Source organism: Vulpes vulpes, chromosome 3 (assembly GCF_048418805.1).
Source record: "Vulpes vulpes isolate BD-2025 chromosome 3, VulVul3, whole genome shotgun sequence".
Lineage (NCBI taxonomy): Eukaryota > Metazoa > Chordata > Mammalia > Carnivora > Canidae > Vulpes > Vulpes vulpes.
The window spans coordinates 124,406,144-124,433,739 of record NC_132782.1 but is presented as its reverse complement, the minus strand read 5'-3'; the positions used below and the strand labels follow the sequence as shown (position 1 = coordinate 124,433,739).

The window sequence follows — 27,596 nt, the reverse complement described above, 5'->3', positions numbered from 1 at the left end:
ACCGCTGCTTTAGAAATGTGCTTCCTCCTCTTACTCTCTCAGCAGATGCACTTTCCTCCTAAGCTCTGCTGAGATTTATAAACTTCAGAGTGACAGGTTTTCGTGTTTCTGGATGTGTAAGGTGGAATGCGTGCCTTTGGCTCACAGCTCTGTTTTCCCTACAGGCTATCCTCTTCACGCCCCTGAAGCCTACTTTCCTTATTTCAAAAAGCATAACGTGACTGCAGTTGTGAGGCTGAACAAAAAGATTTACGAGGCCAAGCGCTTCATAGATGCCGGCTTTGAGCACTATGACCTCTTCTTCATAGACGGCAGCACGCCCAGCGACAACATCGTGCGCAGGTTCCTGAACATCTGTGAGAACACGGACGGGGCGATCGCTGTCCACTGCAAAGGTGCGTCCGGCCTGGCGGCCCCTGCGCCTCCACAAGGGGAGGTGGTGGCTGCAAGCAGTCAGGCATGCAAAACAAAACCAGTTAGTGTTTTCAGAAGAAGAATACCAGTGGGTTTTTTTTTTGTTTGTTTTGTTTTGCTTTGTTTTGTTTTTTTTGCTTGGGAAAACCAGAACACAAAAACCCATTTAAATAACCCCTTCCCTAAGGAAAAGTTTGCTTAGATATGGATAATTGGTGGAGGTATGGTTTTCCTGGCCTTACGTGACCATGCTCCTGCTCACCACCAGCAGGCCCCACGGTGAGGGAAGTCACAGTGCCTACGTGCCCTTGACAAGAGGCAAGGGTTGTTAGTGTTTGATTGTTTGTTTTTTTCTTTCTCTTTTTCTTCTAGAATTGGCTATCTCCTTTCTACCCTCCTCCACCCTTCTCATATTTGATGCTCCCATTATACGACCCAGCTGTCTGGAGTCCCATTTTGCTCTCTGCTCCCCCTTTCCCCTTCCTAGTCTTTTGCATGATGAACCAGTGTCTTCCCTGCCCATTGCCAGTGGACAGCAGCATCTTTGGGTCATTGGCTAGTAGCTAGCTCGCTGCAGATGCTGTTACTGCTTCTTTTGAGGGATCTTGGTTATGTAAAGATTTGGTTATGTAAATAAATCTCTGCTCTCTAGAGGTGGGTACTTTCTGGGGCGGGGTTCTTTCAGGTTATAGGAGCCCTAAGGTTGCCAGATTCAGCAAACGAAAATACAGGATGCCTAGTTAAATTTGAATTTTTGAGAAACGATGAATACTTTCTGAGTACGTTTTAGAGATGTCACAGAACATACATCCTGCATTTTATCCGGCAGCCTTGCGTTGGCTACTCAGAAAATGTGAAATAACATTTTCTCGGAGCCTGGTTGTTAGACTTGAGGAGGATCATACTGCATTTTAGATTTTCCAGCGTGGTGGGAGGTATTATACCGGGATCTCTGATTCCAGTGACAGGGGACAGCGCTTTGGCCACCCTGGGATGGAGTCTAGTTCCTCACATGCAGCGGTTCAGAAGGCCGCTGGGTGGTGCTGCTCTCACGACTGTGAGCCTGAGAACCAGTTTGTGTGGCGTTTATGCTAATTGTCTAGTAGGTGTTGGGGATTGTGCTGTTCTTTTCAAGTGCCTAGTGCTGCTGTAACTGACTTATTCAGACAAGCATGGCTTTGGTTCTGACAGAAATTAAAATACCATTTTGTAGGCCTTTGTTTCTATGTTTAAGATTTGAGTAGGTGGAGGTACTTGGCTGACATGTGAGCGGCAACGGGAAGCTGTGTTTTGCCAGAGACCCAGAGAGATGGAAATGTGCCGCATGCGGCCCCCTTTTGGATGAGGGCTCCTTGAGTCAGGCTTCTCACCCACATCCACAGAGCCTCTGCCCCTCCTCTTCCCACTTCTTAGCAGGATGGGGCGCTGACCTGCAGGACGTCCCATCTCTCCGATGGGGTGGGGATGGGGGGTCTGCTAGGAAGGTGTCCTGTTCACTCATCATGGCAGAGTGCTTTCAGTTCTAATTGGGTCACAGGGGGGAGTGGAGAGCCCGCTCGCCCTGGATGTGGTCCATTTGCACTCTAACTTTGCCTTTCCAGCTCATTCTGTTAAAGATTGCCCAGGCCTGAGAAAAAGCCTGCATTTCACACGTTTCAAATATCAGTGGAACTTGAGAGCTAATGGGAATAGAGCAGCTACCAACATTTAGTAGGAGATATTTATGTGTTCTTTCTCAAAGTTTATTTTTGTGTCATAAAATTTAGCACTTTTCCTCAGATGAATTTGGCCTTATTTCCTAGTCAATTAATTTTATGATTACCAAGTCATAGAGCTTTTTATCTGTGTGTCATGTCTTGGACTGACAAAGTCATGGAAGAAAAAATGCAAAACTGTCTTTAAAACTCAGTATCTTTCTCTACTTTTTAAATTGAAGTATAGTTGATTCAGTGTTATATTAGTTTTAGGCATACAGTATAGTGATTGGACAGTTTATACATTATGCTGTGTTCACCATACGTGTAGCTACCATCTATTACCACACAACACTATTACAATACCATTGACTATATTCCATGTGCTGGACCTTTCATCCCTGTGACTTATTCATTCCATAACTGGAAGCTTGTGCCTCCCACTCCCCTTCACCCACTTTGCCCCTCCCTTCATTCCCCTTTGCTTCTGTATTTGCAGATCTGTTTCTGCTTTTTTGTTTGTTTTGTATTTGGATTCCACATATAATTGAAATTGTACGTTATTTGTCTTTCCATCTGACTTATTTCACTTAGCATAATCCTCTCCAGGTCCATCCATATTGTTGCAAATGGCAAAACCTCATTCTTTTTAATGGCTGAGTAATATTACATTGCCTGTGTGTATATATGTAGATATATATGTGTATATATATGATATATATATATATTATATATATATATATCTAGAGAGAGAGAGAGACATCTTCCTTATCCATTCACCTATCGATGACGTTTAGGCTGCTTCCATGTCTTGGCTATTGTAAATAATGCTACAAGAAACAGAAGTGCATATATCTTTTTGAATTAGTGTTTTCATTTTCCTTTGGGTATCAGCATCTCTCTTGATAACATTTCTCATCTAACTAAAATTATAAAAATGAAACTCTCTGATGTTCAACATTCTTATTACAGGTATTCTCTGTATTATATCCTAGATTTGTGAATGTTAACATTTAAAAAAATACAGAATGGGTGTGTAAGTTGTGTATATGTGTGTGTTTGTGTATGTGTGTGTATTTTATGCTGCAGAGGTTTATATATTTTAATTTAAAATCAGAACTCTTAGCACTGAGGTGCGTTCTTGTATGGGAAGGTCACATTTACATGTGGTGACATCTTTTGGATAATGTTATTTCATTTGCTTCCACTTGTACACACATGTAGGACTCCTTTCTAAAGATTACACCTTCGGTTTAATTACAGCTGTATTGCTTTTAATAGCATACTTATCTACTATGGGCCTGTTAATTATTTTGACATCTGCCCTAATTAAGTCAGTTTAGTTTTCTGGGAATTGAAGCAGCACTGAGCATTTTAACTGAAGTAGAAGGAGGAGGGAGAGAGAATCTTATTCTATGTCACATGAACTTCAGTAGCTGCTAGAAAGGGAATGAATATGTCATGCCTCCACATAAAGTGCTATATAGCAAGAGAAACTAGAAATTGATTTACTGGGAATGTGTGAAATCTTACCAATGATCCAGTACCTATAGTCCACCTTCTGGTTGATAAAATGGATGGCTATGAGCTTTTGAAAATTTCCTAGCACAAATAATAATTTTTAAAAAATGGGAGCACTATGATGTTCTGGTATGTGACCGTTGATATTCTATAAGATTTCAGAAAATGCCCCGAACTATAAGGGAATCAGCATTTAACTTGGTATAAATAGAATACTTTTCAACATCTTGTCTTGCTGTGTCAGGGAGCCCTTTAATTATGAATGCTTTAAGAAATTTGTTAAAGTTTTTATAGAAACTTAGTGAAATGTTCTTATTCTGTTGAATTGTGGTAAGAGCTCCTAACTATTGAGTGCTAAGTACGTTCTTTTTATAGATCTAAATTATAGACTCTTTTTAAAAGGGGGAAGCAACTTTAGTTTCAGAGAAATTTGAAAATTTTCTGCACCACCTTTTTTGGTTGTGAGTGTGTGTGAGTAGGTGCCCAACTGAGGGAATGGGACAGCCCCTTCCTTGCACAGGGAGGGAACAATGAGAGGTAATGTTGCCTCCAGAAAGACTATCTCCTCTCCAGACAGACACCCACATTGGTGACTTCTTGGAGGGACTTTGGAAACTCACCGTGCCCTGGTTCCTAGAAGGATTCCTACTTCACGCTTTCCCGCTGTGTTTTATCCATATGATTACCTGTAGTCTTGTTAGATGTCTGAGAGTTAACAACTCTGCAGAGGCAGAGAATATCTGCTCTGGACAGAAACAGAAAGGCAAATTACTCTTAAACTCTAATATTAAAGGAAGAGCCCCATTGAGACCATAATTAAAATTTACTCTTTTCTAGGGAATGTTGACGTTTGGTCTGGGGCAAAAGGTACTTCAGATGAAATCAGGCTACATACACACATACACATACCCCTCATTTAATAAAACATTGTAAATATAATTTTTTAAAAAGAAGGCTCAATGGGAAGGGAATATCAAGCATCTGTAAACATGAGCTTATTTGTAATTTTATTTGCATTTTTTTTAAACAAAGATTTTAAGTAATCTCTATAGAGGTAGTGGTATACTTCTATACTAATCTATAGAGGTATACCTAGTGTGGGGCTCGAACTCATAATCCCGACATCAAGAGTCACATATTCCTCTGATGGAGCCAGCCAGGTGCCCCTCACTTGCATTTTTGATATGTATTTTCAATCTGGCATTATTGCCTCCAAGGAGGAAGAATTGTTTTTTGGGAGGAAGGAGGAGGAGGAGGAACTATTCTTTTTCTGTATAAAGCACAGATTTACATACAGTATGTAGAGGTATGCAGTATACTGTGGCAGTAAAATTACATGGGAGACGATCAGGAATAATGTCTTAGACTCTTGGAGGAGGCAGTAATGAAAAAAAGATTGAGAAACACTGATTTAGAGACAGCTTTTTCACACTTTCACATTTATGGATCTAGGGTAGATCTGAAAATTGGTAGAATGTCATAGTTTAATTTTTTCTTACTTAGGTGGAGCTTAAATAATGGTGCATTTCACACCATTAGGTGACTTGATGGTATCTTAGATTTGCTGAGGCACTGTATTTCAAAGTACTGGAGAGATTAGAGCAGATACTCCTTATTATTTGACCAGGGAAAGTTGACAAAGGGGCTCTGCCTTTTGGGGGAAAGATTCTTAAACATATTAAAAACAGTACTGTCAACTTTCCTGTTTCCTTTTCTAACTAAATGTTTTCACAGATGAAATTGACCTTGTACCAGTTTCCCTGGCCAGAAATATCAGTCATCTTTGACTCTCTCTGTGACCCAGTCCAAATGTCTTTCTTACTCAGCTCCTCCTTTTTATCACCACCATCCATCCAGCCCGCCTCGCCCTCTGGCCCCAGCCTCCCAGCAGCTTCCTAGCTCCTGCCTCTGTGCTTTCCAGCATAGTCCATGTGCTGCTGCTAGATCCATCTGCTTTTATCACTGCACTTTCTTGCCCCCAAATACATGGCAGCTTTATTTTGTCCTTTCCATTGGTTAAAGGCAAAAATACAGATTTTTTTTTTTACATGATAGCAGTTGTATTTTTATTAGCTGTTGATAATATCATGAATTCTGTAATACTATTTTTTTAAGATTTTATTTATTTATTTATTCAAGAGAGACATAGAGGCAGAGACATAGGCAGAGGGAGAACCAGGCAGGTGGAGGACCCTGGGATCATGCCCTGACCCGAAGGCAGACGCTCAAGCCCTGAACCACCCAGGCCTGAACCACCTTGAATTCTGTAATACTTTTAACATGAGTTGAATTTTGTTCATCAAAGCATCATCTACAAATATTTGAGGAGTAATAATACATATTATATACATAGGAGATAGTAATTCATATTATATACACAGGGCACTTGACACACACTGATACATTCTCCAGCCAGGCTTTCATCTATCACACCCTATGCTGAAAATATTGTGACCTTCCTATTCTTTAGAGTCTGTTAAAGTCTGTGTCAACAATGACCTATTCTTTGAAGACACTAGCAGCTCACAGAGTACTCCCCTCCCCTTTGTCTGAAAACCCAGTTTCAGTTCAAACTTCATTTCTTTCTTATTGTTTCTTGCTTGATAGTCAGCAACTACTCTGATACTCATCCTGGTCAAAAATTATATCCTATACTTGCTTATATCCTTATTCTACGAGCAGAACCTTGTCCTGGGCATCTTGAATAAACATTTGACTGCCTAAATTTAATGTTTAAAAACAATTAGAGCTTTCTTTTTATTTCTTTTTTTTAAAGATTTATTTATTTACTTGAGAGAGAGTGAGTGTGAGTGGGCAGAGGGGCAGAGGGAGAGAATCTTCAAGCAGACTCCTGCTGAGCGCAGAGCCTTAGATGGGGCTCAGTCCCATGACACATGAGCTCACGACCTGAGGTGAAACCAAAAGCTGGACACTCAACTGACTGAGCCATCCAGGCATCCCCAGAGCCACTTTATTCTTCTTTTAGAAAAAGTGTATATGATACAAACAGATTTTTAGTAGTGGAAAAATAACTCTGCATACTGCCTTGGTTGTGGATGATACTTAAATAAAAATTTACAGTATTGAATATAATTCCAAGAAGCTAGATATGGAAAGACTTAGAAAATGCTTGTAAATGAGCACTATTGTTTCAGTCAGTCTTATATATATCATGAGGGCAGGCATCCTGCTTGTCTTCATGTTTCTGTTTCCAGATCTTTCACGGTGCTTTCTACACAAGTCGGTACCTATAAGATGAGTGACAGGATGTGAGCCAAGAGTGGAAAGAATTCTGGGATGAGAATCAAGATCATAGGGGAGTTTTAGTCCTGAATTCCCTACTCTCTTGTTATATGAGTCAATTGGCTGGTATCTTTGGGCCTCAGTTGTTCTGATGTATGAACAACCACTACTGTTGAGAGCCTGTAGCTTGATGAAGTGTTTGAATATTTTTGCAAAAGGAGGAAGTCAGCATGTATTTTTTAAAAAAGATTGGCTAAAATGTAAATCAAGTTCTATCACTTTTATTTCTTTGGAGAGAGGAAAAAAATACAGCAACTGGTAAAAAGCACTTTGAAGAAATCAGAGTTCACAATAATAACCAGTATTTCATTGAAAGTCATTTGTTTTGAAAGTCATTTCTAATTGTATTACTTAATCTTATGCAACACACAGTGCATTCAACAGAAGGAAAATAAGCTAACACAGAAGTTATTAGAAAATGCAGGAGCCCAGAGAAATGAAATTTGAGCACTTCTGTTTGCTTTGTTCTTTCTCAGTGGACTGTGTGCTCTCCCAAGGGCAGGGACAATGTTTCTTTTATTTGTCACTGTGCCTCCAGCTTCTAGCACAGTACCTGGTAGGTCGTAGGTGCTCCATCAATACCTCCTAACTGAGGAAATCCTGAAATCCTGGTCTCTGAGGGAGTGAAATGGAGGTTGGGATGACCATCTGACACAGATAGTATTGACACACTTGAGGTAGTTGATGAGGCTTGATGACATCCATGGCATCTTCAAACTTTGTGATTCCTTATTCTAAAATAAGTTAGGAAAAAAACCTGAACCATTTAAATAAACTAAAAAATTGGCCATATAACAAAATCAGTTATACTGCTGACTTAGGGGTCACACAGACAAACTGTTAACTGTGGATTCATCTCAGCCTCGGCTGGGGTCAAGGATGGAGAGGGTGGAGACACCTGACAGCTGATATTTTGTAAGTGATTGTCATGGAACCCGCATTGTCCTGACAACATTTATGATGACAGGCATTCCCAAAGGCCCCCACGGGTTGAACTTAGTAATTTTTCAAGACCCTTGCTGTGATTTTTATACTTTCTTATATAGTCTTATTTTAATTTTATGATCTGTTTTTAGAAGATTTATTGAGTTAGAATCATCTTTTAATCCCACATTATGTAAAAAGCATTACATTATTGCCTGGGTTTGTTTGTTTGTTTATTTCTCTTACAAAATATTTATTTATTCATGAGCACACACAGAGAGAGAGGCAGAGCCATAGGCAGAGGGAGAAGCAGGCTCCCTGTGGGGAGCCTGATGTGGAACTCCATCCCAAGACCCCGGGATCATGACCTGAGCCAAAGCAGATGCTCAACTGCTGAGCCCCCCAGGGGCTCCTATTTTCTGGGTTTAAAACATTTGCATTATACTTGAAACCATTGCGGTTTCTGGGCAGGGTTGGATTTCAGTATTTTTGTGGGTGCATTTGCTATATTTTGTATTTCTTGGTCTATTTCCTTTTCTTGCAGCTGGTCTTGGAAGAACAGGGACGTTGATTGCCTGTTATGTCATGAAACACTACAGGTTTACACATGCTGAAATAATTGCTTGGATCAGAATATGCCGACCAGGCTCCATTATAGGACCCCAGCAGCACTTCTTGGAAGAGTAAGTATATGGTCTCCATTACTGTATTACATCCGCCTTCTGATCATTTCTACCTCTTGTTCTCTGGTTGTGGACTGTGTCAGGCCTGTGGTTATAAAATGGCTGCATTGTGAGAGAAGTCTGTACCTCTAATGGAATATTGTTGATTTGACAGCTAATGCATTCTAACTTTGTACCTTTTTTATCTCTTAGATCAGGTGAGAGAAGAAAATCACAGAGCCATCTCTGCCTACCTTTTTTCTGTCATCTTCTATGTGTGATCTGGCTACAGTGCAATTTTCTTATGTCATCCTACTTGACACTTTTCATTCTTTTCTTTTGTTTGCGTGTCTAAAAGCAGAATGAAAAGAAACCACAACTAAGGTCAGTCAGTGATTTTGGTGACATTGCTGCTTTCCTGACAACTAACTAAACTGCTCAAGTAGCTGCAGCTTATGAGTTACCAAGTAAGAAAAAAAGAACTGGGTTTTAGTCCTGGCCATGCCACTGAATGGCTTTATGACCTTTATTTGGAAGACTACTTATAAATTCCTTCCTTCCTTCCTTCCTTCCTAGCCCATAAGGTGGAGATTAAAATCATAAGAGAACAAACCGGGATCCCTGGGTGGCGCAGCGGTTTGGCGCCTGCCTTTGGCCCAGGGCGCGATCCTGGAGACCTGGGATCGAATCCCACATCAGGCTCCCGGTGCATGGAGCCTGCTTCTCCCTCTGCCTGTGTCTCTGCCTCTCTCTCTCTCTCTCTCTCTCTCTCTGTGACTATCATAAATAAATAAAAAAAAATTAAAAAAAAAAAAGAGAACAAACCTTTCTGATTTCTCTATAAAATTTTAGAAATCACAATTGGTTTATCCATTAATAAAATGAGGAGATGAAATTAACACTAGCTGATTTAGGTCCAGCTCTAAAATGTTATCAATTATATCTTACTCAGAAATTTTCTTTCTAAAAAAAAAAAAAAGAAATTTTCTTTCTTTTCCTTTTATGCTGCAATGGCAGTATTTTTTTTGCTTTGTTTTAATATTTTTATTATTTATTCATGATTTATTCATGAGACAGAGAGAGAGAGAGAGAGGCAGAGACACAGGCAGAGGGAGAAGCAGGCTCCATGCAGGGAGCCCGATGTGGGACTCGATCCCGGGTCTCCAGGATCACGCCCTGGGCTGAAGGCGGCGCTAAACCGCTGAGCCACCCGGGCTGCCTGCAATGGCTGTATTTTGAATAGCATTCTTTTATATATAATTCTTTTCCCATTGAAATAATTTTCTGTTGGTGAGAAACAAATGATTGTGACTTCCACAGAAAGGAGCTTTAAGTAAGCCGTAAGCATCTGAAATGGTTAAAAGGATTTGAGGAATCCTGCTGAGGAATTACTTTAGTTCCCGGCCTGGGGGGGCTTTGGTGGGGGAGGAAATAAGAAAACAGTGCTGGAAATGTGAATTTATACCTTCACTTCAAAGACTGAAACACAAGTGTAATGAATTCACAGGAAAAAAATACCCAAGAACAGGATCATTAAGAAGACAGAGATTCCTAGGGTTGGCCTATGAGATACAAATAAAGTAATTCTGTTCCTTTAGAGATTTATTCTTTGTCAGATTCTCAGTCAGTGGTTTCTTCTGTTTTGCTTTATGTGTGCCTATAGCATGGAGCTTGGTGCAGTGTATCTGCCAGCCACTTGTACTAATTGCTCACTAAAGTTAAATAAATGGCCTTAAGGATTAGGAAACAGAAACCAAGACACTACTAAGCCTAGTTCTTTAATATGTTCCATCAATCTCTTAAAACCATTATTGGGAAGAATGTTCATCTATTAGGTACCTGTTGAATACTCACCTTGCACCGGGCACTCTGCTAGGTGCAGCTCACAAGGTGAGGAGAAGTAGCTGAGAATTGCACCTCATTTTCCTAGGGGGTCAGATACCACAGCCCTCCCACAACATGCCTGCACACTCCTCCCTCCTCCTTCTCTACTATGCCTCCTCTCTCTGCCACATCTCAAAATAACAGAAGAAATTAGGTTATGAGGCAAAGGTACTCTAGATTGAAGAAAAGTGCCTCTTTTTTTTTTTTCATTTATAGATACTTGAGCTAGAAAATTCAGGATATTTCTTTGAGTATGAGTCCATATTATAATTTTTTAAGTATTTTTCTGTAAGAACTGAGGTGCAAGAATGACTTCCTTATATAACTGAAGCATTAAAATCAGTCATTAATTGGGACACCTGGGTGGCTCAGTGGTTAAGTGTCTGTCTTCGGCCCAGGGTTGTGATCCTGTAGTCCCCGGATCGAGTTCTGCATTAGCTCCTGCATGGAGCCTGCTTCTCCCTCTGCCTGTGTCTCTGCCTCTCTCTCTCTCTCTCTCTCTCTCTTTCTCTCTTTGTCTCTCATGAATAAATAAATACAATCTTTTAAAAAAAATCAGTCATTAATTGAAGTCATTAAATTAAAATCAGTCCTAAAATAAGTCATTAATGCTTAGGTCAGTACCTTCCTGAAGGCAGGTTCTTTGTTTGAGGCACTAGACCTTCCTTGTTTTGCAGTGTTTCTTATAGAACTGGCATGGGGAAATGCCTGGATCGCTCCCAGGCTTTCCCAGGCTTTATTAGATCACCTCCATCAAGGTAGGAGTCTAATCTGCTTTATGCTTTGAGTGGCACCAGAGGTCGTATTATGCTTTGCTTGAATCTGTATATTTTTCTTGTTCTCTTCCCCTCTTATTTTTTTCCTTTCCAAGCCTGTGTCTTGAGGTATCCCACAGCAGAAAATATTGCTTAGTGCATTCATGACATTCACTCACCCAACAGATAGTTGTTAGATGTGCACTGTCCGTCAGGCAGTGCTCTCAGGCCTGGGGTTGCAGCACTGAACATAACAGACAAGGTGTGTGACTCCTTGTGCAAAAATCTCTAGGGGAAGGAGCATATAATAAACAAGTGTGTAAGTTTATATACAAGATTAATTTCTGACAGCAGTATGATAGTTGAGACTAGCAGTAGGGGAGGGGAGTGATTATAGGGGACGGCTGAGGCCTTTGGTCAAGGAAGGCTTCTTGAAAGAGAGCCAGAACCTGGAGGGTGAGAAGGAGCCAGTGCTCCTGAATTTGTCCTGGGCAGCAGGCATGCAGAGGTCCTGAGAGGGGAACAAGTGTACCATTTTTGAAAGAAGGCTAGTGTGGGTAGAATGCAAGGAGCTAGGAGTGGGCAGTTTGAGAGGTTGGCTCAGTAAATTTTCACAAAGTGGACATACCCAAGTAACCACTCTTAGATCAGGAAATAGAACAATTACCAGCATCTGGAAGCCCACCTTGTGCTCCTTCCATTCACTACCTGTGCAACCGTTTGCTTACTTCTAACACCGTAGATGAGTTTTACCTGATTTTAACCTTATACAGATGGAATCAGTATGTATGTCTGGCTTCTTTCAGTCAACATTTTTTTTTTATTATGTGTAAAAATAGTGTGTTCATTTTCATTGCTGGATGAAATTCCATTGTTTGAATATATCATATTTTAGCTGTTCTGTTAGTGGATATTTAAGTTGTATCCAGATTGGGGCTATTTCATTAGTATCTTTGGTACATTTGTCTGTTGGATGAATACCTATGATTGGAACATTCAGTCCTAGCAGGTATCACTAAAGACTTTTCCAAAGTAGATATGCCACCTTATATTCCTATCAATAGTGGGTGGGAGTTCTACTCTTCACATACTTATTAATACTTGGTATTACCAGTCTTTTATTATTTATTTATTTATTTATTTATTTATTTATTTATTCATTCATTCATTCATTCATTCATTCGAGACACACAGAGAGAGGCAGACACAGGCAGAGGGAGAAGCAGGCTCCCTGTAGGGAGCCTGATACTGGACTCGATCCCTGGACCCTGGGATCACAACCTGAGCCAAAGGCAGATGCTCAACCACTGAGCCACCCAGATGCCCTGATATTGTCAGTCTTTTAAGTCATTATACTCTGCTTATAGTGATAATTTGCTTTGTAGTTTGAATTTGCTGTTCACTGATAACAAATGTGGTTGAACGTTTCATGTATCTGTCGGCCATTTGTATATTCCCTTTTATGAAATGTATATTCATGTCTCTTACCCGTCTTTCTATCAGATTGTCTTTTTCTTGTTGATTTGTAGAAGTCTCAATATTCTGGCTACATGCACACTGTCCCTTCTATGTAATACAAAGATATGTTCTGCTTCTCTTGGGGTTTGCTTTTTTATACCATAGTGTCTTTTGAATGGAATGTTTTAATTTCAATGCAGTCCAGTGTCATTAATCATTTTCTTTATAGGTAATGCTTTTTATATTCCTTTTAAGACGTTTTTGTCAATCTAGAGCATAGCATATTCTTTTATGTTGTTTCCTACAAGTTCTGTTGATTTCTCTACCATATTTAGATTGACAATTGATCAGGAATTGCTTTTAAAAAAATGAGATAGGAGCCAAGGCTCTTCCCCTCCTTCCCAAATAGGTACCTAATTAACCTGGCGTAATTTATCAAAAGATGACCCTGGTCACATTGCTCTAAAGTGTCACCTTTATTATAAACCAAGGGTCTGTACATGTGTGAGTTTGTTTCTTGACCTTATATTCCATTCTGTGTTTGTCTTTCTTGACACTAGTGTCACAATTTCTGTAGTTTTAAAATGAGTCTTATAGCTGGGAGTGTTCTTGGGCTTTATTTTCTTCTCAGAATGTTGTTTTTGAGATACATTCATGTTAAGTATGTCAGTAGTTTGTTTCTTTTTATTACTTAGTATCCCGTTGAATGAATATATCATGATGTATTGACCCATACAACTGATGATGGATGTTTAGTTTTTGGTTATTATGAATGAAACTGCTGTGAATATTTTTCTACAAGTCTTTTTGTGGACATCTTTCTTCATTTCCTTTATTTAAATACCCAGGAATGAAGGTCACTGGGTCATAGGATTAGATATATTTTAACTTTATGAGGAAAGATTATCCAAGGTGGTTAAATCATTTTATATACTACTTGTATGAATATGAGTTCTAATTACTTCACATCTTTGCTAACATTTTGTTTTGTAAACTTGTTTTTTGGGCAGGAGTGGAGTCATTTGGTTGGTGTGAAATAGTGTCTCAATTTCCTGATGACTAATGATGTTGAACATTTTTTCATATATATATCTTTTGAGAGATGTTTGGCCAGGTCTTTGCCTATTTAAATTTTTTCTTTTTGTTGATTGTAATAGTTATTTATATATTTTTTGTTATTATTTTATTTTTATTTTCAAAATATATTTTCTTTCCTATATATTTTTTGCAGAATTTCCAAGATATTATTTTATTTTAAAAATATTTGTTGAAGATCCTATTAAACCATTATTTTTCACAGTACTATATACAGAGTTGATGGAAAATATATTGGTTTTCTACAGATGATTTAACATTAGGAAGAGCAGTTAAAGTTGTGTGTTGCAGCTTTACAACAGGCATTTCTGCTTTTCAGTGAGATTTTTTTTAAAAAACTATTGTATTTATTTATTGGAGAGAGAGAGAGAAGAGAGCAGGGAGCAGGGGACAGGGGGTGGGGTTTAGGAGTAGAGAGAGAGGGAGAAGCAGACTACCCAATGAACAGGAAGCTGGACTTGGCACTCTATCCCAGGGTCCTGAGATCATGACCTGAGCTAAGGGCAGATGCTTAACCAATTGAGCCATCCAGGTGCCCAGTGAGATTTTTTTCTTAATTGAGATTTCTTAATTTCTTAATTAATGTCATATAACATTATATTAATTTCAGGTTTACAAAATAATGATTTGATATTTGTATATATATTTTAGATACAAGTCATTTGTCAGATATAATTGTGCTGTATGTCTTCTAATGAACAGAATTTAAAGTTTTGCTGAAGCTGATTTTTGGAAATTAACCAGATATCTTGCAACCATAGTAATTTCACTTATTAATTTTGATAGTTTCTTTTTTTTTCCTTATCACTGAGATTTCCAGTACAATGTTAGTTAGAGGTGGTAAAAATGCACATCCTTGTCTTGCTCTTGATATTAAAGGGCAGCATTCAGCCTTTCACCACTAAATGTGATGTTAGCTGTGGGGCTTTCACAGATGACTTTTATATGAATGAGGAAATTTCCTTCTGTTTCTAGTTTATTGAGAGTTTCTATTAATAATAGGTATTGAATTTTGTCAGTTTTTTGTACATCTATCAAGATAATCATATAATTTTTTCTCCTTTATTCTGGTAATGTGAATTATATTGCTTTTTGAATGTGGAGCCATAATGGTCATGATGTGCTTTTATGTTTTCATATGACTGGATTTGATATGCTAATATTTTCTTAGAGATTTTTGTGTCCGTGTTCATGAAAGGTAATGATGTGTGATTTTCTTTTCTTGTAATACTTCTAAGTGTCAGTATCAGGGTTATGCGGACTTCATGAGTTGTGAAGCATTTCCATCTTTATTTTCAGAAAAGAATATTTTAAGATAGTATTGGATTTGAGGGGTGGGATGGGAAATTAGGAGATGCAAGTATCATTTGGAGATAAGGATCTAGTTGATGTTGGATGATCTGGAAGGGTTGGTCTTGTTATATGACGGGTAAACTACGGCTTGTGCCATGATAGGTTTGGTTCTGAAAGTCTTTGAGAAACCCATGGGTCATCAGTACAGGCCATAAGGTATGGAGCATTAGATAACTTTCTATTTAACAGTTCCTAGGGACATGGTGGCCAAAGGGATGGGGATGAGTGAAGATCTCCACTGGGACCATTTACTTAGTTGTCTACAAGGGGAGTGTGGGGTACCCACATCATCTCTGCTACACTGCAGGGTGGCACTTCGGCTCACTGGGGGCAGGTGCTGGGTCATAGGGAGCCTGAGGTGTCATGGTGCTTACACACTTTTGTTCACTTCCTTCCTTGACTTTTTAAAATATATATATATTTATTTATTTAGAGTGTATGTGAACAAGTAGGGGGAGGGGAGAGGGAGAGAGAGAGAATATCAAACAGACTCTGTGCTGAGCATGGGGCCCATCTCAGGGCTTGGTCCCATGACTCTGTGAGATCATGACCAGAGCGGAAACCAAGAGTCAGAGGCTTAACCAACTGAGCCACCCAGGTGCCCCCTGACTGTTTTTAAGCATCCTGTCTGGAAAGTTTATTTCACATTTTACCTGCCTTTCTCTAACCATTCTAAACCTCAACTCTTCTCCTAAGCTACTATCTATCTGCCTATCTATCTACATACACAAACACACACACACTCACACACTCAAACACAAACACCGTTGATTAAAATTTGTATTTTGAGGTAATTGTAAGAAATAATAGAGAGGACTCCTTTGTATTTACCCACTTTCCCCGAATGCTAACATCTTGCAAAATTATAGTATAATATCACAATCAAGATATTGACATTGATGGAGTTAAGATACAAGTATCTCTCTGTCATTGCAAAGAGTTTCACACATTGCCTTTGTATAGCTGCACTCATTTTTCCTACCCTTATCCCCTTGTTACCTTCTGACAACTGCTGATCCATTTTCCATTTATATATTTTGTCATTTTGAGAATGTTACATATGGAATCATAGATTATGCAGCAACCTTTTAGGCTTGGCATTTTTCATTCAGTGTAATTCTCTGGAGATTCATCCAGGCTGTTGCACATAGCAGTAACTTGTTCTTTTTTTCTTTAAAGATTGGTTGATTGATTTGAGAGAGAGAGCGTACCCATGAGTGGGAGGAGGGGCAGAGAGAGAGAGAGAGAAAGAGAGAGAGAGAATCCCAGACTTCACACTGAGCATGGAGCCGGCATAGGACTCGATCCCACAACACTGAGATCATGACCTGAGCTGAAATCAAGAATTCGGCACTCAACCGATTGAGTTACCCAGGCACCCCTCACTTGTTCCTTTTTATGGCTGAGTAATATTCCAGGGTGTGCATGTTCAGCATATTGCTTTTTAACCATGAAGGATAGCTGGGCTGTTTACAGTTTTTGGCTATTATGAATAAAGATGCTATAAATGTTTGTATATAGGTTTTTGTGTGAACATAAATTTTCATTTCTCTGGGATAAATGCCCAAGACTGCAGTTGGTGAGTTGTATGGTACATGTTTAGTTTTTAAAGAAACTGTCAAACTGTTTTCTAGAGTGGCTGTTTCATTTTACATCCTCACTAGCAAGGCATGAATGATTGAATTTTTCTTTATATTTGTCAGCATTTGGTGGTGTTACTGTTTTTGTTTTAGCCACTCTGATAGGAGTGTAATGATATATCATTATGGCTTTAATTTGCACTTCCCTAGTAAGTAACAATAAGCAGCTTCTTATGTACTTATTTGCCATCCATGTATCTTTTTGGTAAAGTGTCTGTTTAAATCTTTTGACTGTTCTTTATTGAGCTGTTTGTTTTCTTATTACTGAGTTTTGGTAGTTCTTTTTTTTTTTTAAGGATTTTGTTTATTTATTTGAGAGACAGAGAGAGAGCAGAGTGAGAGAGAGAGCATGAGTGGTGGGGAGGGGCAAAAGGAGAGGGAGAAGCAGGCTCCCCGCTGAGCAGGAGGCCTGATGTGGGGCTCGATCCCAAGACCCTGAGATCATGACTGAGCTGAAAGGCACACACCTAAACAACTGAGCCACCCAGGCGCCCCTTGAGAGTTCTTTATATGTTCTAGGTACTAGTTTTTTGTCTGATAAATATTTTCTCTGAGTCTTTTACTTGTCTTTCATTCTCTTAATAGGATCTTTCACAGAGGAAAAATTTTAAATTTTGATGAAGTCCCATTTATCATTTTCCTCCTTTTTTAGATCATGCTTTTAGTATCAGATCTAAGATCTCTCTGCTTAGCTCTAGACCTCCATAATTTCTCATGTTTTTTTCTAAAAGGTTTATAGTTATGTGTTTTCATTTAAGTCACTGATTCATTTTGAGTTGATTTTTAGATGAGGCATGAGACTTAGTTAAGATTCTTTTTTTTTTTTTTTTCCTTTTGGGCCCATCGATGTCCACTTGCTTTAGCAGTATTTGTAGAAAAAGGTTATCTTTTCTCCATTGAATTGCTTTGACAGCTTTGTTAAAAATTAGATGGGCATATGTATGAATCTGCTTCTTTGTTCTTTATTCTGTTTGTTCCATTGATGTGTATGTCCTTCTTCTAATACCATACTGTCTTGATACTCTACCTGTATTATGAGCCTTAACGTTGGAAGAGTGGTACCTCCTACTTTCTCCTTCTTTAGCAAAATTGTCTTATCAATGCCAGATCCTTTTCTTTTCTATGTGAATTTTAGGGTAATCTTGTCCATATCTACAAAAAATCATGCTGCGATTTTGGTAGGATGTGTTAAACCTCTATATTGATTTGGGGTGAATTGACATCTTTGGTACTTCTTCAGTGTCTCTTCATTTATTTAGATCTCCTTTGACTTCTTTCATCACTATCAGCTTTTAGCTGATAAGTCCTGTTTTGTTAGATTTGCACCTAAGCATTTTACTTTTTGTGAATGATTATAAATAGTATTGTATTTTAAATTTCCGAGTCTATGTGTTCATCACTAGTATGTAGGAATACAATTGATTTTCTTTTTTTTTTTTTTAAAGATTTTATTTATTTATTCATGAGAGACACAGGCAAAGGGAGAAGCAGGCTCCCTGTGGGGAGCCTGATGCGGGACTTGATCCTAGGACCCTGGGATCACGACCTGAACCAAAGGCAGACACTCAACCACCGAGCCATCTAGGCATCCCTGCAGTTGTCTTTCTATCTATGTTTATTTTATATCCTGAAACTTAGGGGTGTGTGTGTACGTACTCACATAATTTCCTGGGGATTTCTGCAAAGATAATTGTGTCATCTACAAATAGAGATAGTTTTATTTCCTTTCCAACCTGCATGTCTTTTCTTTTCTTCCCTTGGTGCCTAGTCTGAACTTCTAGCACTTTGATGAGTAAGAGTGGTGAGAGCAGATATTCTTCATTTGTTCCTAATCTTGAGGTTAGGGGGAAGCATTCACCATTAAGTATAATGTCAATTAGAGGTTTGCTGTAGATGTACTTTATCAAGTGGAAGAAGTTCCTCTCTCTTTTCTGGAGAGGTTTATGATGAATGAGTATGGAATTTTGTCATGCTTTTTCTGCATTGATTGATAGGATCATGCCATTTTCTTCATTAGCTTGTTAATATGGTGGATTGCATTGATTTAAGAAAAAACATATTGAATAAGCCTTGCATCCCAGAAATAAACTCCACTCAATATATTATAAATGGGGGGCAGCCCTGGTGACTTAGTGGTTTAGCGCCGCCTTCAGCCCAGGGTGTGATCCTGGAGACCTGGGATCAAGTCCCACGTCAGGCTCCCAGCATGGAGCCTGCTTCTCTCTCTCTGAGTCTCTAATAAATGAAAAATATTAAAAAAAATATATATATATTATAAATGGGGATCTTGCAAATGTGGTCAAGTTAAGGATCTTGAAGTGGAATGATTGTCCTGGATTATTCTGGTAGGTTCAATCTAATCCCAGGGACACAGGAGGGGTTATTTAGAAGAAATGTGATGATAGAAACAGATTGAATTGGTGTACTTTGAAGCTGAGGAAGGGGCTGTAAACCCAGAAATATGGGCAGCCACTGGCAGCTAAGAAAGCAAGAAAACAGATTCTCCCTGTAGAGCCTCCAGAAAGAAGCAACCCTGCCAATATCTTGACTTTAGCTCAGTGAAACTGATGTTGGCCTTCTGACTTCCAGAATCAGGGGGAGTAAATATGTATTCTCCTGGGCCACTAGGTGTGTGGTAATTTGTTATAGCAGCTTTGTGTAGATAGGAAACTCATATATCTGCGTAGATTGTGTAGCCTGGTGTGGATAGTCAGTAAGTAGGTACAGTCAGATACACAGATCCTCTATGAACATGGGCATTCTGAACTTCTCTTATTCCTTAAATGTCTACTTTAGGCTGGTTTAAGTAGGAGAGTCCTGAAATGCACATGTTATTTAAGGAATACAGGGCTGCAACAAAGTGGAGGGAGATTGAAGAGAGCCTGTTGTTATCTAAAGGGGATGGCTCTTGGGCAGCTCCGGTGGCGCAGCGGTTTAGCGCTGCCTGCAGCCCAGGGCGTGATTCTGGAGTCCCGGGATCGAGTCCCACGTCAGGCTCCTTGCATGGAGCCTGCTTCTCCCTCTGCCTATGTCTCTGCCTCCCTCTCTCTCTCTCTCTCTCTCTCTCTGCATCTCTATGAATAAATAAATAAAATCTTAAAAAAATTAAAAAAAAAAATAAAGGGGATGGCTCTTGTTGAAGAGGCCAGAAGTTAGATCGAGGAGTTAGAGACAGATGGGTACCAGGGACATCTCAGGGAAGTCGCTCTCAGGCTTTGAAGCCTGAGTAATGGTATGAGGGATGAAGAGAATGACACCATCAATGACGCAAAAGCATGAATAAGTAACACATTCATTAGGAGGGAGGTGAGAGGATTAAAAAGTTTTCTGACAGGTTTTCATCTGTCAAAAATGACTGCACGAATTAGAGGGGTTGTATTCTTTCAGAGGTGAAAAATCCAGTCATTGCCTTTTAGGTAATATTAATTCTAACTATGACTTTAGGGAAGCACATCCTGCTAGTCCTTGAAGCCTGAAATATGTCCAGGTGTCTGAGTTCTGCATCTTGAAGAACACTTCCTCTTGTCTCACCAGCAGTAAGAGGGATGTTTACTAGCATCCTTATGAGTTGATGAATTTATGTATGGGCAGATCAAGACCTCTTCTTTGTTATGGTCTGAAATATTATGTTTAAATTTTTTTCTAGGCTACAAATAAAATTGTTTGCAAAACAACCATCAGGTGTTTTTCTTCTACTTAAAACTGTTGTTCTTAAACTAAAAATTCCATTCTGAACCCATAATATGCATTCTACCAAACATCTTTTAAGTTTTTAAAATGAGGCACAAACATGTCTCTTTTATTTTTGAGCCAACTCATTCTTCTCAGGGACGGCGTGTAGAAGGAAGTACAGAAGTGGGATCAGGCTGCTTTTATGTCTTGTTTGACTCCGTTTATTGAATGTTCAGTTTGTGGCACTATGCTAACCTCTGGATCATGATCTGTTAAAACTTTCATTCATTAGAAAGGAAGCCTTTAGGGGCCAGTATTGGGTTCCCAAGGGGAACTTCAGCCCTAGGAGATTCTTTACAATGAAGTATGATATAATGATGTTGTTTTATCTTATGTATTTATTTTTAATTAAAACTTTTTTTTTAAGATTTTATTTATCTATTCATGAGAGACTCACACACACACACACAGAGAGAGAGAGAGAGAGAGAGAGAGGCAGAGACACAGGCAGAAAGAGAAGCAGGCTCCATGCAGGGAGCGATCCCCCATCGATGTGGGACTCGATCCCAGGACTCTAGGATCATGCCCTGGGCTGAAGGCAAGTGCTAAACCGCTGAGCCACCTGGGCTTCCCTTAATTTAAAATTTTTTATTGAGATGTAGCTGACATATTACATTATATTAGTTTCAGGTATACAACGTAATATTTGATATTTGTATATAATGTGAAATAATCACCACCATGAGTCTAGTTAATATCCATCACAATGTAGTTATGAATTTCTTTTTCTTAGGATGAGAACTTATAAGATTTATTCTCTTAACTACTTCTAGTTATACAGTATGGTATTATTAACTATAGTCTGTCACCATGCTATACATTACATCCCTAGGACTTACTTATGTTATAATTGGAAGTTTGTACCTTTTGATCCCCTTCACCCACTTTGCCTGCCTCTTATCCCTCATTTCTGTCAACCACCAATCTGTCCTCTGTATCTACAAATTCTTTTTCTTTAGAATTCACATATAAGTGAGATCCCACGGTGTTTGTCTTTCTCTTTCTGGCTTACTTCGCTTAGCACAGTGTCCTCAAGGTCTATCCGTGTTGTTGCTAATGGCAAGATTTCCTTCTTTTTTTTGTGGTTGAGTAATATTCTGATATCAGAATGTGTCTATGTAAGTCTTTATGTCTTCACATTTCTTCATCTATTAATGGACACTTGGGTTGCTAACATGTCTGCTGCTATAAATAATGCTGCAGTGAATACAGCAGTGTATATATATTTTCAAATTAGTGTTTTCATTCCATGCAGAAGTGGAATTGCTAGATCATATGGTAATCCTTTTTAAAATTCTTTGAGTGGGGCGTCTGGGTGGCTCAGTGGTTGAGACCCTGCCTTCGGCCTGGGGCATAATCCTGGAGTCCTGGGATTGTGTCCTGCATTGGGCTGCTTCTCTCTCTATCTGTGTCTCTGTCTCTCATGAATGAATAAATAAAATCTTTAAAAATAAAAAAATAAAATAAAATAAAATTCTTTGAGAAACTTCAGTACTGTTTTCCATAATGGCTGCACCAATTTACATTCCTACCTCCAGGTTGAATGTTTCCTTTTCTCTGCAATCTCTCCAACATGTGTTATTTCTTGTTTATTTGTTTGTTTTGAGAATAGCTATTCTGACAGGTGTGAAGTCATATCTTATTGTGGTTTTGATTTACATTTATTTCCCTGATAATTAGTGATGGTGAGCACCTTTTCATGTACTTGTTGGCCATCTGTATGTCTTTGGGAAAATGTCTATTCAGATCCTCTGCCTATTTTTTAAACTGATTGTTTTTTTGCTCTTGAGTTGTGTGAATTCTTTATATATTATGGATATTAACCTCTTTCAGACCTATGATTTGCAAATATTTTCTCCCATTTGGTAGGCTGCCTTTTCATTTTGTGGAAAGCTTACTTTGCTATGCTGAAGCGTTTAAAAAAAATTTTTTTTAAGATTTTATTTATTCATGAGAGACAGAGAGAAGCAGAGACATAGGCAGAGGGAGAAGCAGACTCCCTGTGGGGAGCCCGATGTGGAACTTGATCCCAGGACCCTGGGATCACAACCTCAGCCAAAGGCAGACGCTCAACCACTGAGCCACCCAGGAGTCCCAATGCAGAAGCTTTTTAAGTTTGATATAGTTCCACCTGTTTACTTTTTTGTTGCCTTTGGTTTGGACATCAGATCCAAAAACTCACTGCCAAGGCTCAGGTCAAGGAGCTTATTGCCTATGTTTTCTTCTAAGTGTTTATGGTTGTAGGTTTTATGTTTAATTCCTTAATTCATTTTGAGTTGACTTTTGTGTATGGTGTAAGATAGTGGTCCAGTTTTATTCTTTTGCATATGGCTGCCCAGTGTTCCTAACACCATTTATTGAAGATACTGTCCTTTCCCCATTGTGTATTCTTGGCTCCTTTGTCATAAATTAATTTGTCTTATATATGTGGGTTTATTTCTGGGCTATTTTGTTTCACTGATCTATGTCTGCTTTTATGCCCTTACTATACTGTCATGATTATTTTAGCTTTATGATACAGTTTGATATCAGAAAGTGTGATACTTCCAGATTTGTTCTTTCTCAGAATTGCTCTGGCTATTTGGGGTCTTTTGTGGGTTCTTTTTTTAAAAAAAATATTTATTCATTCATGACAGACACACACACACACACAGAGGCAGAGACCCAGGCAGAAGGAGAAGCAGGCTCCATGCAGGTAGCCTGACGTGGGACTCAATCCCGGGTCTCCAGGAACACACCCTGGGCTGAAGGTGGCACTAAATTGCTGGGCCACCAGGGCTGTCCTCTTTTGTGGGTTCTATGCAAATGTTAGTATTGTTTGTTTTATTTCTGTGAAAGATGTCATTGGAATCTTGATGGGGATTGCCCTGAATTTGTAGATTGCTTTGGGTCATATTGATATTACAATAGTAATTCTTCCAATTCAGGAACATGGAGGTTTTCACTTTTAAGTTTCCTCCTAACACAGAGATAATTCACATAAAGTCTACATCTGGACCCTACAGCAAGTTTTGTCTTTGCAAAGTAGAGCTTCCATTTTGAATAAAGTTATCTTTAAGGGAGCAACAATTTTGTGGTTGGATTCTCTCTATTTCTAAATCCATAAATCAGAAGCTCCCCCTTTCTGCTTTATTGTCATAGATATTTTCATCAACTTCCAGTCAGTTGGATATCTGTCAACATTTTAATTTAGTTGTAACCCTTCCAGTTGTCTGTCGTGCTTCTTAAATATTAAAATGCGTAAGAATCACTTGGGGGTCTTATTAACTGCAGTTTCTGGTTTACTAGGTCTGGGGTGGGACTTGAGATTCTACATTTCTCATACGCTCCCGGGTGATATAATGTTGCTGGTCCCCCAACCACATTGTATAACAAGGGTCGTTCGGTCATTCTTACTCTAAATGTCACTTATGCTACGTTCAATTTGGTACTTATAGTATTTGGTAAGTTTCACAACTAGAATGAGCAACATCAGAAATTAGTAGTTAGGGGCACCTGGATGGCTTGGTGGTTGAGTGTTGGCTTTTGGTTCAGGTCGTGGTCCCGGAGTCCTGGGATCGAGTCCTGCATCTGACTCCTTGCAGGGAGCCTGCTTCTCCCTCTGCCAATGACTCTTCCTCTCTGTGTCTCTCATGAATAAATAAATAAATAATATTAAAAAAATTAGTAGTTAAACCATCACTTTTTATTTTAGGAAATTACAAAAATAAGATAAAACTTGTTCAAGGAAATGGAATAATTCTTGAAAATGTCTAACAATAATGGCTTGGACTTTTAATTATTTTTTTAATAATAAATTTATTTTTTATTGGTGTTCAATTTACCAACATACAGAATAACACCCAGTGCTCATCCCGTCAAGTGCCCCCCTCAGTGCCCGTCACCCATTCACCCCCACCCCCTACCCTCCTCCCCTTCCACCACCCCTAGTTCGTTTCCCAGAGTTAGGGGTCTTTATGTTCTGTCTCCCTTTCTGATATTTCCCACACATTTCTTCTCCCTTCCCTTATATTCCCTTTCACTATTATTTATATTCCCCAAATGAATGAGAACATACAATGTTTGTCCTTCTCCGATTGACTTACTTCACTCAGCATAATACCCTCCAGTTCCATCCACGTTGAAGCAAATGGTGGATATTTGTCGTTTCTAATGGCTGAGTAATATTCCATTGTATACATGAACCACATCTTCTTTATCCATTCATCTTTTGATGGACACCGAGGCTCCTTCCACAGTTTGGCTATTGTGGACATTGCTGCTATAAACATCGGGGTGCAGGTGTCCTAGCGTTTCATTGCATCTGAATCTTTGGGGTAAATCCCCAGCAGTGCAATTGCTGGGTCGTAGGGCAGATCTATTTTTAACTCTTTGAGGAACCTCCACACAGTTTTCCAGAGTGGCTGCACCAGTTCCCATTCCCACCAACAGTGTAAGAGGGTTCCCTTTTCTCTGCATCCTCTCCAACATTTGTGGCTTCCTGCCTTGTTAATTTTCCCCATTCTCACTGGTGTGAGGTGGTATCTCATTGCGGTTTTGATTTGTATTTCCCTGATGGCCAGTGATGCGGAGCATTTTCTCATGTGCGTGTTGGCCATGTCTATGTCTTCCTCTGTGAGATTTCTGTTCATGTCTTTTGCCCATTTCATGATTGGATTGTTTGTTTCTTTGCTGTTGAGTTTAATAAGTTCTTTATAGATCTTGGAAACTAGCCCTTTATCTGATATGTCATTTGCAAATATCTTCTCCCATTCTGTAGGTTGTCTTTTAGTTTTGTTGACTGTATCCTTTGCTGTGCAAAAGCTTCGTATCTTGATGAAGTCCCAATAGTTCATTTTTGCTTTTGTTTCTTTTGCCTTTGTGGATGTATCTTACAAGAAGTTACTGTGGCTGAGTTCAAAAAGGGCGTTGCCTGTGTTCTCCTCTAGGATTTTGATGGAATCTTGTCTCACATTTAGATCTTTCATCCATTTTGAGTTTACCTTTGTGTATGGTGAAAGAGAGTGGTCTAGTTTCATTCTTCTGCATGTGGATGTCCAATTTTCCCAGCACCATTTATTGAAGAGACTGTCTTTCTTCCAGTGGATAGTCTTTCCTCCTTTATCGAATATTAGTTGACCATAAAGTTCAGGGTCCACTTCTGGGTTCTCTATTCTGTTCCATTGATCTATGTGTCTGTTTTTGTGCCAGTACCACACTGTCTTGATGACCACAGCTTTGTAGTACAACCTGAAATCTGGCATTGTGATGCCCCCAGATATGGTTTTCTTTTTCAAAATTCCCCTGGCTATTCGGGGTCTTTTCTGATTCCACACAAATCTTAAAATAATTTGTTCTAACTCTCTGAAGAAAGTCCATGGTATTTTGATAGGGATTTCATTAAACGTGTAAATTTCCCTGGGTAACGTTGACATTTTCACAATATTAATTCTGCCAATCCATGAGCATGGAATATTTTTCCATCTCTTTGTGTCTTCCTCAATTTCTTTCAGAGTGTTCTATAGTTTTTAGGGTATAGATCCTTTACCTCTTTGGTTAGGTTTATTCCTAGGTATCTTATGCGGATTTTTAATTATAATTGATTCCTACTATTTCTTTTTGAAATTTTTTTAGATACATGTAGTAGTTCAGGGAATGCATATTAACATTTTTTATAAACTATTTTAAAGATTTAAGAATTTATCTTTCCTGAAATATAGAAAACCTGAATTATTATAAGCCAGAATTTAAAATAACCATGGACAATATCATGGTTTACTTTTAAGGATTACAAGCACATTGTATAGGTTTGGGTTTGCACAGTTTTGCAGTAACACCCATTTATAAACCTCTGAATTGCTCTTCGGTATTTACTATTGCATCATTTTATTCATTTATTAACCATCAATTATATTGGATCTATTGGCTAAGTAAAAATGAAATCCTAATGTGGATTCCAGTATTAAGATTAAGATATATATAAGAATTGTGGGCAATGACGACATCAGAAATTTGTCCTGAAATACTCATGTCAATTACTAAAGATAGGAGATTGAATGGTTTTTGTTTTGTTTCTTGTGTGAAAAGAGAGGTGGAAAAAGAAGGTCTTGTAACCAATAATGCATTAAGTTTAGTTGTAAAGTTTGTATTTTGGCATGATACTACTGAACCAGCTTTTGACTGTGGGGGTCTCTACCTAAATTAGAATTAGCTTTGGGAATTCTCTAACTAATATTTTCTCTTTCAGCTACATTTTCTTGTGTGTTTCAGACTCAAGAACCTTCCCCTCTACCCTCAGATTCTCTGTCTAAACATCTTGCTAGTAAATCTGTTTATACTGAAGTATGACTAGAACTTGAATACCTGTCTCCTTCCCACCTTCTGAGTCTTGCGTATTGCTTTCTGGTCTGTCTTCCTTTAATACCAAGTTTGATCCATTTTGTTAGTCCAGTTCTTTAAAGCAGGAACTACCTCTGTTGCTATAATAGCCCTGGGCCAGTGGAGTAGGAGGCATGTACGGCAGACTGGTGCCTCAGATACAGCTAGATTAGGCCTAACTTGAGTTAGAACATGAGCTGGGTTTCTATATAGAATCGCCAAATGGTGGCTTTGGATGGACTCTGAGGTCAGGGTACTAGACAAATATGTGTCCGTGATGGAAGAAATGAAGAGTTAAGATGGTGGGGAGATCAGCATAGTTTGGACTCAAGGGTGTGAGGGAGAAGAGGTTGGCTACAAACAGAAGAAGCTGCACATGACTATCATTGTGTTCTGATTTCAAACCCCGAAACACCTGTAAAGATGGAACTGAGCAGGGGGAGGAGCAGAGGGAGAGGGAGAGGGAATCTCAAGTTGACTCCCTGCTGAGCATGGATTCCCATGCCAGGGCTCTATCTCCCAACCCTGAGACTGTGACCTGAGCCAAAATCAAGAGTTGGGTGCTTAGCCACCCAGGTGCCCCTAAAAGCAGATTTTTAAAAAGACTTGTGAAGGCAATGACTTAGCTTGTAATGAAGCCAAATTAATTATTTTCTTATGTCTCAGGATTGACTAACCCAGGTCCAGGACTTGGCCAAAAGCACTTGACCCCCAGCACTGGCTACCTCTCTCAAAAGGCTCTGTTTAAATCATGACAGCTCTCTTCCTGTTATTTCAAAGCACATGTTCTTTTTGCAGAAGGGG

General features: G+C 39.0%; 1 protein-coding gene across 9 annotated transcripts in view; it reads left to right on the top strand.

Annotated features, from left to right (window-relative positions):
• CDC14A (cell division cycle 14A) overlaps window positions 1-27,596 on the top strand; it is a 178,622-nt gene that overhangs the window by 111,050 nt on the left and 39,976 nt on the right. For all 9 annotated transcript variants that reach the window (XM_072754506.1, XM_072754503.1, XM_072754505.1 and 6 more), the window contains 2 exons: window positions 165-395; window positions 8,401-8,539. In XM_072754506.1, coding sequence (XP_072610607.1) covers window positions 165-395; window positions 8,401-8,539 — 370 coding nt within the window. The remainder of the gene's footprint in view (window positions 1-164; window positions 396-8,400; window positions 8,540-27,596) is intronic.